This window comes from Brassica oleracea, chromosome C3, assembly GCF_000695525.1.
Source record: "Brassica oleracea var. oleracea cultivar TO1000 chromosome C3, BOL, whole genome shotgun sequence".
In the NCBI taxonomy this organism is placed as follows: domain Eukaryota; kingdom Viridiplantae; phylum Streptophyta; class Magnoliopsida; order Brassicales; family Brassicaceae; genus Brassica; species Brassica oleracea.
Window position 1 is genome coordinate 22,808,072 of NC_027750.1, and position 11,022 is coordinate 22,819,093.

An 11,022-nucleotide genomic window follows, 5' to 3' on the forward strand; every position below is an offset into this window, starting at 1 on the left:
TTTAATAGCAAAAATTTTAAATTACTGATAACAAAATTTTTATTGTGGGATTAATAATTTTAGTAATTTATAATTTTAAAAAAAATTATCATGTTAGCTCAAAACTTTTATCAAAAAAAATTATTTAAAATAAATTTTGAAACTAAAATATTTATTTATTCAATATGGTTTATAGTTTAATTTAGAATGATATATATACATATATATTTTAAATCTTAATGATTAATTGAATTAGACTTTTACTTATATGATTTTGTAATTATTTGTATTTTGTCATAACAAAAATTTTAAACCATGGATCGCAAAATTTGAATGTGAGACTTTTAACAGTTTTAGTAATTTATAGTCGTTTTTTAAAATTCAAAATATAACATATACAGAAAAATCTAAATTTTTATAATATGGTTATTGTGTTTTTTTTAAAAATTATTTTAATAGTTTTAAATTAAACAAATTTGATAGAAGATACATTTTTTTATCAGATCTTTATTATTCAAAATCATTAATTGTCATATATACTTTAGCCACATTAGGCAATTCCGAAATCTTTATTTAAAGAAATAATAAATGATATTAATAATGAATTTATGGTTAGTTTAATAAAAAGCTTATTATATAATTAGATGAACCAACATATTTCTCTAATAATTCTAAGAATCATCATAGTGATGACACGTGGCTACAAAAAGAAGTTGTAATGTTTCACAAATAATATATAGGGGAATTAAAAACCTACAAATCAAACAAATCAAGGTCATAACATAAATTTACGCCGCTCACCATCATAAATAGGTATGTAAAAAGCCTAAATTCCAGCCTTTGTGTAAAATATCTATCAAAATATATTGAAAATATCATATTGAAGATATATATTTTTGTTGGCCGTCACGCTAAAAAAGAAGATATTTTTGTTCCTTTTAGTTATTCCATCATTTTCAAAATTAATTATGTTTTAAAAGATATATTTTATATCTTTAATATATTTTTTATTAGGTAACAATGGTAAATTGTAAACTTACAAAAAATTAATTGTATTTCTTAAATTTTGTTTGGATATAGGTTGTACGAAATAATTAATCACAAAATAATGTATTAATAATCATATTTAAGATGTTTTTTCATATGAATGAAAACTCCAAAGCATACATCTCTTTGAAATGGAGAAATCAAGTTTCAAACCTTAAAATGCATAATTTTATTTTAGGAAACTGATTTTTGCAGTCACCTGGTGAATCATTAGTGGCCAAAGTGAATCGGGATGTCTATTATTCAAGAAAAAAAAAATATACATAATGGTATTTAATCGAAAAAGACAAGAACTATAAACAAAAAAAATATGTTACAAAAAAAATAAACAAATAAAATATAGAAAATAGTTGCATTAAGAATGGCATCTCCCAAATGTTTATATATAGAGATCCCTCCAGTTACTCTGAATTATCAACATAAAATCACATTTCTCGACATAATCGTTTAGTTAGTGTTCTTTAGAGCTCTTGTGAATGTCTTCTGAACAGGGTAGTGCAGCGAATCCTTCAACGTCGCTAGACGTAGAAGGAACTGAAACAATCCCTTTTCTCAGGCTTAGTCGATCAAGAAGAAGTTCAGAAGCTCCAGCGAGGCATCTTAGTTGGAGATGGAGAGCCACGGCGGCTCAGAAGGTTTATTCCTTAAAGCTTTACAACGCTCTCCGGCGTTCACGGCGGAGCACAACGGTCCGAGACACGGCCAACAAAATGCTTGCAGCTACGGCTCGTGGTACTACTCGGTGGAGCAGAGCCATTTTGGTGAGTCCACTCGGGAATGGTCTGTACCGGCACAAGAATACAAAGCCGGTGTCTACGGCCAGGGGAGACGGAGGAAGGAGTTGGAAGTTGTCGCCGGTGAGAACTCGGGTCAGAGTTCTAGGTGGGTTGGTGCCTGGCTGCCGGAGAACGGCGTTACCGGAGCTTTTGGACGAGACGGCCGATTACATAGGTGCGTTGGAAATGCAAGTCCGAGCCATGACAGCTCTATCCAAGATACTGTCTGAGTTTCAGCCGTCTGATAAACTCGGCTCGGCGTTATAGCCAATGTGTGTAATATTTGTTTTGATTAATTATTTTACAATTTTTTTTTTTGTAACACAATTATTTTAAAAAATTATAATCCGAATATTTTTAATCAATTGTTTGCAATGAAATTGTTTTGTTGTTTGTCGTTCGAAGTGTTTTGGTGTTATTTCATAAGTTTTAGTTGTAAATATTTTTTTTTACAAATTTTGGACATCATAGTGTCTCAAATATTAATAGACAAGTAATTATCAGATAGTTAACTTCCAATACAACCATTTGTCTCAATGCTAACCTTAAAATAATTGACATTAGAGTATAATAAATATTTAAATGTGTAAGGACAAATTATGTGTGTCTACTGTCTAGTTTATATGTCCAACTTCTAAATCGGAATTTATAAAATCAATGGCCCATTCACCCTGCGCAAATTTCAATATATTTGTTAAGAAAATATAAATTTGATATTCTAAGCTATATGCCAAAAACTGAAATTAAAATAAAGTTTAAAATATACACGAGAGGCATGTGCATGCAGACCCTACGGTCCGACTCTTTTGTTCAGAGTGCGTCGCATGTGAAATCTCTTTATCTGAATTTAGTTTCTTCTCGAACAGATTTTATTTTCATGTGAGGAAATAATATTCATATAAAATGATAAAAAGTTAAAAAAAAAACTTTCGTGTGTCCTACATCTAAACAACTTTGTGAAACAAATTGAGTGCATTAAGCCTTTTTCAAAAAAAAAAAAAACAAATTGAGTGCATTTATCATACTTTGTCCTTATACATATGTATCCAGATTACATTCTTTTCTAACTAGAGTTGTGTACATGATGAAATTTATGTAGAGATTAAAGTTACGTCTATTGTCTGAACGTCAGCTGATTGGAGAAGAATATATCAATCTTGATCATATGAACTGAAGTACAATATTTGATAGTTAAAAAGAACATGATTACATTAATGTTGGATATGTATAGAAATTGAAGAGGCTATAATATTTGACAGTACTCTAAATGATGACAGATCAACATGTTAGAAAATATGATGTGGTTATGCTGACGCGAGTTCGAATACGGTTTAATGTTTGAAGAAAAATTTTGACGTCATAAAAACGTTTTATGGCTACAAATACGGAAAATAGATCACATTTAAAAAACGCAACTGAAAAATACAAGATGAGATTTTGCCATTAAAGAGGTGACACGTTTGAAGAGTAAAACCTCAAGAAAAAAAGAGATGACAACGAAAATGGATGGAGACGAGAAGGTGGCATGATAATTGGGGTCAAGTGTGAGATGTCTTCTTTGATTCCTTCAAGGCTCAAGGACCACCCACCACTTTCTGACCTCCTACACCTTTTGTTTATAATTATCCTTGTGATTCTATAACATTCTAAATAAGGATTAGCCAGGCTCTAATCCGGCCGAGATGCTACGATACATGCAACTCAAGCCAAGTCTCGAGAAAAACGCTAAAAAAAAACCCAAAGTACTTGCTTGCATATTATTGTTGACATATGTCTCGGCGAATGCTAGGCATGTCACATTTTGGTCCCAAAAAAAATTAGATGGTAAATATCAATTCGGGTCCAAAATAGTTGATTCTATTCTCGATTATGAAAAACTTTTTATTTATATTTGGTAACCAAAAAACTCAGGAAACTCCTTGAAATGTTGCCATATCTTGGATCACACATTCTTCATATACCAATGCCAAAAATGGCTCTTCCGTTATGGAGTGGTCATTTTCTTAGCATCGGCAAATTAAATGGCATTCTAATTTCTCAGTGTATACGCGTTGACACTTACAAATCGACCCGTCAGAACTTGTGGACATGATCTAGCATTTGTCTTTTTGTTTACCATGACATTGGACCTCAGACGCTGCCGACCAAAACCAATGACGGCTGCCTTTTGGAGTTTACAGCTTCTCTACAGTCAAAATTGCTGACTTATCAAGTTCTTGAATCCAATGGTCACATATCTATTATATCTATATGCAGCTAAAGTCCACACTGTCATGGGGATATTTCAAATATCAATCATAACTCTATCGTCGCCCCGCGGATTAAGTGTTCAAAAGTTACAAGGTGACCAGGTTAATGGCATCTCTAGTGTTCAACATAGTGACTCGATCAAGGCATCAGTGTCAGCTCTAGGTTTCCATAACCGTAACCTGTTTGAGCACTATGTTGGACTGACCCTCTCTCATGATGGGCTTTACTACTAAAATAACTTGTTTGCTAGAGGTTCATACTTTCGGCCTGATCATAGATTTAAACATTATTTCACAAGCCCACTACAAAGCCCAATTTAAACATGTTACTTTCCGGTGGCCCGTCCACCGACGGCAGATATGTTTTCCCATTCCTATAAAGTGGTCGCTGACGCTGATAAATTTGAAAATTTTATTTTCTTCTGCTTTAGTTTTTTCTTGCGTCTCCGACACGTTTGACATATGGTCCCGGTTCAACCTGTAAACTCTTTGGCATATTCCGATATATCCATTATATATGCGTATTCATGGATGTAATAGTAAACAGAAAACAGCCAAACTACTCCTACTTTGTCGTTTTCTCACCGACCCCACCTTCACCAGCTTTGTCCAAAATTTCAAAATGTCCCATCCATTTTAATTATATGATTCGGTTCTTAGATTTAAACTAAAACCACAATTATAAACTATATACTTGGCTGGAAAATGCCATTATATTTATAGCTGTTGGTTGTTAAACTAGGTTCTCTTAATTTTATACTAGCAGACAATTGTATGGCATTTATGAACTAATTATTGTACATCTATAAAAGAAATAAAAATAATAAAAGAATTAGTGCAATTTAGTCAATTTAGCTTTATCAACTTTGTCACGAGGAGTTTGACTCCTTTTTCTAAAAAAGCTAGCAATAAAAAAGGATCAGCTATTAAAATAAAAATAATAATGTACCACTAAACTTATGCAAAATGAAGTAGTTTAAATCTTGATTCCTTAGATTAAAACCAGCTAGCATTATTTAGGGTTATCTTTGTAAGTATGTCACTCCAACTAATCACAATCTATTTTTTAAAAAGAAATAGAGAAGATCAACGTTTTTAGTAGGTTGCATTAATATAAATACAGGTAATTAGATTAGAAGAGTGGTGGCAAAAGAAGTTTGAATGGTCAAAAAGGAAAAACTAAACCCGATGTACTTTCAAACTCCAATTTATTACTAACTCCGATGTCTTCTTATCTTTTTAGTTTTTATTAGTTGATTTTTTTTATTTTTGGATTTGATTTGATTTTTAAGATATGACTGTCACCAGCGCATTATAGCATTGCTGCCCTCATTAAAAAGCCCAGCCACAGAGCTTCCGTTTTTATTCTTACAAAATTATTATCATTCAGACCAAACTGAAAAAAGGAAGAGAGAGGAGAGAAGAGAGAGAGAGAGAGAGAGAGAGAGAGAGAGAGAGAGAGAGAGAGAGAGGAGAGAATTCATCATCAACCCATCTTCCTTTCTTCCCTGTGGATCTCAAATTTATGGGTTGTCTCTGGTACGTCTCTAAGCTGTATAGATCGGTAGATATGTCCAAAGATGAGTTTGAATTTGATTGTCTGCGTGTTGTCTGAGTTGAAAGTTTCTGTCTTTTTGTGGTATTTTTATGGATTTATCCCTTTTCCATCAAATATTTCCCTTAATTTTTTTTTTGCTAGATCCTGATTTTTAGGTGATTGTTGTTTCCATTATCACGTTAAAAATCAGAACTTTGCATGTTGATTAGCTCCCAGATGAGTCTTGAGATTAGCTCTGTTGATTGAGTACCCTCTTCTCTTTGCTGCAGGATTTGATCTGATCAAGATTTGAAGACAAAGGAAGAATCTTCTTCTTTTTTAAAAAAGTTTCTAATGGCCACGGTGGGCGTAGAGCCTAGTGCCGCGGTTAGAGATTCTAACGGAAACGTTACTGCTGATGTTGATAGATTACCTGAAGAGATGAATCACATGAAAATTCAAGATGATAAAGTATGTTTCTTTTTTTGTATCAGATTCTGTTTACGTTGTTTCTGTTAAAACTGACTTGATTGATGATCTCACCAGGAAATGGAAGCTACAATAGTAAACGGAAATGTCACAGAGACTGGTCATATAATAGTTACTACTATAGGTGGAAGAAATGGCCAACCAAAGCAGGTTTGTGTCTGCGCAAAACCCATCCTTTGTAAACCGATTCAAGTGTATCGGTCCTGAGATTTTAAGAGGACTATAGACAATTTAGTAGTTTATATAAATTTTTTAAAAAATTTTTGGGGCCTTTATATATGTAATTTTTTTTAAAAAAATTGGGGGTCATAAACCAATGCTTCACCAGCCTAAGTGTATTTGCATTAGCTAAGTGAATCGAATATACTCTGGGCTGGTGGTGAGATTTTAGGGGCTATAGACAATTTAGTAAGAGTTTATATAATTTTTTGTTATAAATTTGGAGCCTTTATATATATACTTTAAAAGAAAAAAAAAATTGGGGACAATAGTCCAATGTTTCACCAGTCTATACTCAAGACCGGCCCTGAGTAGTATTTGCAATAGCTAAGTGAAATGTTCTTGGGATGCTAAAATTGCAGACAATCAGTTACATGGCAGAGAGAGTTGTTGGACATGGCTCCTTCGGCGTTGTCTTCCAAGTGAGTTTTGATTTTTGAGTTTTTGTTCCTCCTCTTCTCTATCAAACCATGTCTTTGCCACTTATGTGATCATTTTTTTTCTCTTACAGGCGAAATGTTTAGAGACAGGAGAAACTGTAGCGATAAAGAAAGTTTTGCAAGACCGAAGGTACAAGAACCGTGAGCTACAAACAATGAGGCTACTCGACCATCCAAACGTAGTCTCTTTAAAACACTGCTTCTTCTCAACAACCGAGAAAGACGAGCTTTACCTCAACTTGGTCCTCGAATACGTTCCTGAGACAGTTCACAGAGTTATCAAACACTACAACAAACTTAACCAACGCATGCCTATCGTCTACGTCAAACTCTACACCTATCAGGTAGAGATATCAATCTCAAAGACTTGTCTCATCTCCTTGCTGGTCTTCTCTTAAGAGTCTTGTATATCTCTTGGCAGATATTTAGGTCCTTAGCCTACATTCACCGTTGTATTGGCGTGTGTCATCGTGACATAAAGCCTCAGAACTTGTTGGTGAATCCACACACACATCAAGTGAAGCTTTGTGATTTTGGAAGTGCTAAAGTATTGGTGAGTTTGTTGATGATACTCTCTCTCTCTCTCTCTCTATTTGAATCTATTTATTGACCAATTCTTGATTCTTGGAACAGGTTAGAGGAGAGCCAAACATTTCATATATATGCTCAAGGTATTATAGAGCACCTGAGCTTATTTTTGGAGCAACTGAGTATACTACAGCCATTGATGTCTGGTCTACAGGTTGTGTTCTCGCTGAGCTTCTTCTCGGACAGGTAATAAAAATTTCAAACCAAAAACATCTTTGGTCTGTTTCAAGTCCTAATCTGTTCTTTTTTTGTTTATGACAGCCATTGTTCCCTGGTGAGAGTGGTGTTGATCAGCTTGTAGAGATCATAAAGGTATAATAACCTTTGTACTGATATCACTTTAGTAACTTCTCTGTTGTGTAATGATTATGTACTTGACTTTGTTCATGTATTGAGTAGGTTTTGGGAACACCAACAAGGGAAGAGATCAAATGCATGAACCCCAATTACACTGAGTTCAAGTTCCCTCAGATTAAAGCTCATCCATGGCATAAGGTAGTTTGTTTTTTCATGCAAAAACATCAAACTTAACTAGTTCATTGCCTTCTTTGACTAGCTGTTAACTGGAATATTAATCGTTGACTAGATTTTCCACAAGAGGATGCCTCCGGAAGCTGTTGATTTGGTCTCAAGGCTTCTTCAATACTCTCCTAATCTCCGTTGCTCAGCTGTTAGTGTTTGCAACTTTCTCTCACTTTTCCTTCGTTCTTGCAACATCTCTTGTTTATTTATCTTATGTTCTTGCCTATTAGCTTGATGCATTGGTCCACCCGTTCTTTGACGAGCTTAGAGATCCGAATGCACGGTTGCCTAATGGACGTTTCCTTCCACCACTATTCAACTTCAAGCCTCATGGTACTAACCATATTCTTCAAAGTGTTACCTCAAAAAAGGATACAAGTGACTTCAACTCATGGTTTTTTTTTTTAATGTGTTGCGTGAAAGCAGAGCTTAAAGGTGTGCCAGTGGAGATGGTGGCTAGGTTAGTACCTGAACATGCGAGGAAGCAGTGTCCATGGCTCGGTTTATGATTTATCTGTTGTTATCTGCAAACACGAAAACTAGAGAGGGAAGAGTCCAAGATATTCATTATCTTCTCTGTTTTGTTACTATTATTCAATCTCAGTATGATGATTTTGTAACCCTTTTGTTTGTTATAATGAATGAGTAGGGAAAGAGTGAATTATTGTGGGGGTTATGATCTTGTAAAAGTGAACAAAGATTTTTTTTAAAAGAGTTTGTTGTTTTCTGTCTCATTATCTTCCCAACTTGTTCTGACCATACATACCTGGAGTTGTCATCTCATAGCATAACATGCTACATGTCGTTTTGGACGCTGCTGTCTCTGACATGAGCACATCATGCCAAGTCGCTTAATTCATCAAAACATCGTGCCATCTAAAGCCAATTAACGTGTCTTCAATCATATGAGTTCCATGCTACGTAAAACATATTTTTTTAACGCTGCTTAGTATATATTACAGAAAATATTACAAGACGGCTTAACAAATCTAATTGTTTTATGAGGATTAAGACAATAGATTTTTCTTCACGGCTGTGTAAATATCCACACATAACTGTTTTGCTTTTGCACTGTGTTGAAGATTTTTTGTAAATTTTCTCTATTAATTTGTATAACTGATGCTAAGACGTACTCTCTTAAACTTAAAATCCAAATTTCAATAAGTAAAACATAGGTTTATGATATTTTTAAGACATTCGTTAAGCTCTTTTTTTTTTTTATATATTTTTTTAAGGACATTTGTTAAGCTCTTTTACATGCAAGGACGTTCCACTACATTAAAATCTGCATCCGCTCAGATAACCAGGTGTTTATCAAAGCACTCAACTCGAAGCAACACCCGGTGGAAATCTATGGATTAACATTGGACATCGAGTCTCTATCTTCTCTGTTTTCTTCATTGCATTTCTCCTTTATCCCTAGATCTCTAAACTCTACTGCTGATAAACTGGCAAAATCAGCACTATGTAATTCCAACTCTGCTATGCCTTAGGGCTAAAAAAAAAGAAAATATTTTAAAAACAAAATTCCACAGTTTGGCGATATTTTACTAGAATATGGATTCGCTTTTATTTTTGGGTGCATAATTATGCTTTATATTCGTTTCTTTTCAGACAAAAACATTACTATATAATCATTGTAATTGATTACAGCTAATTAATTTGAATATATAATCTTAAACTAAATGCAATGAACCAATATATTAACAATATAAATAGAAATGATTCTACAAGTTGGAGCTTTATCAATCTGTTGGCTATCGTTTGAGTACGTCTTCTGATGGATTAATTTGGTTCCACGTAAATGAAAACGAATAGTTGATGAGTGGAGAATTTTTACTCTCGAACATAAGATATGTTTAACGTTAATATTTTAATAGGGTTTACAAATGATTCACGTGTTTTGAGTTGTTCTCTTGCTCGTCACCATCAACAACACTAGTAGCCAATCAGCTGCATAACATTGTAGTAATAATTCGAGACTAGCTAACTTCATGCATTCTTCCCCCCCCCCCCTATTTAAGGGACTATGATTTAATCAATGATTAAAAATCGGTTGGCGGTGATAATTAGATATTTCATGAGCGATTAGTGTATAGGCAGGCGACAAGGCATGTTTAGACTGATTTTCTAAAAATTGTTTTAGAAACATTTATTTTGTTTATGACGGATTTGCCACATATGCACCGTCCAAAACCGATTTTTAGAACATTATATATAGTTGTTACTAGAAGAAATGCCATAAGAAGATCATCAAAACTGTATAGCAACCGATTCATAAACATTCATATTATAGAAAGTGAAATTTAGCTTTACTTGTAGTTCTCAATCTCATTCTTCATAAATAATGCTAATTGTTTTTGTTATCTTCTTGATATATTGGTTACGTACAAGTTACGACCCATCTTATATATATATATATATTCCTATTACGAATTTCAAGACCAGTAGATCAACTTCCAATTCTAAAACTATGTTCCGATTTTACATGCTAGTCTTACAGCTAAAAGAATTGCAGTTTATAGGTGAAAGATTACCAAAGAAGATTAGGATATTATCTTATGAAAGCGGCATAATATATATTAATTAGTGATGAAGTGTATAGCTTGTAGTTCTTGGATATATTCCACATATAAGAACTCTTATTGTCCTATTAAAATATTGAGTATTTTTATTCTTCAACGGATTCTTTTTCACTTCTCTTTTGACTGTGTGCTTTTTTTTTTTTTTTGTAACACACTGTGTGCTTCTTATATAATAGCAATACTGCATCCCTACCAAATTACATATGGACATTTCTACCTAAATCTATATAGTATTTTTTGGAATCAAAAATAGTTAATCTTTGTGCTAATGTGAAACCGAAAATTAGTTCCCTCACTTACGTTCAATACAGTTAGAAAGCACAAACCTAACTTTATTTTCCACGAACCCAAAGAAAAATCGTGCGTATTTTGTATTAGTAATTGCTAATCGGCGTTTGGATAAAAAAACTATTTTACAATTCTTCACATGCTAGCAAGCGTAAATAGAAAATTCAAGTTGCCTGATCCTCATTACTGAAACGTGTAATTATTCAACATAATAGTTGACTGATTAACTTTGATCAAATAGTCATTCAATCTTAATTAACGTATTGTAATTCTTATCGTTCGGTCAATTAATTAGAAATTCAG

General features: G+C 33.4%; 2 protein-coding genes across 3 annotated transcripts; both read left to right on the forward strand.

Moving 5' to 3' along the window:
* Positions 1-1,379: 1,379 nt before the first annotated feature.
* Positions 1,380-2,326, forward strand: LOC106332934 (transcription factor bHLH150-like). Its single transcript, XM_013771422.1, has one exon. The coding sequence runs from the start codon at positions 1,503-1,505 to the stop codon at positions 2,067-2,069; it is 567 nt and encodes a 188-aa protein (XP_013626876.1). The 5' UTR covers positions 1,380-1,502; the 3' UTR covers positions 2,070-2,326.
* A 3,128-nt stretch (positions 2,327-5,454) lies between these two features.
* On the forward strand, positions 5,455-8,573 carry LOC106336390 (shaggy-related protein kinase gamma). 2 transcript variants are annotated; one of them, XM_013775217.1, is made up of 13 exons: positions 5,455-5,473; positions 5,506-5,590; positions 5,879-6,059; positions 6,135-6,227; positions 6,659-6,718; positions 6,808-7,080; positions 7,158-7,289; positions 7,370-7,510; positions 7,586-7,636; positions 7,724-7,819; positions 7,911-7,994; positions 8,077-8,179; positions 8,273-8,573. In XM_013775217.1, the coding sequence occupies exons 3-13, from the start codon at positions 5,943-5,945 to the stop codon at positions 8,353-8,355; spliced, it is 1,233 nt and encodes a 410-aa protein (XP_013630671.1). In that variant the 5' UTR covers positions 5,455-5,473; positions 5,506-5,590; positions 5,879-5,942; the 3' UTR covers positions 8,356-8,573. The 2 variants fall into 2 exon arrangements, with proteins under 2 accessions (XP_013630671.1, XP_013630670.1); XM_013775216.1 differs by having other exon boundaries at positions 5,462-5,590.
* Positions 8,574-11,022: the final 2,449 nt, after the last annotated feature.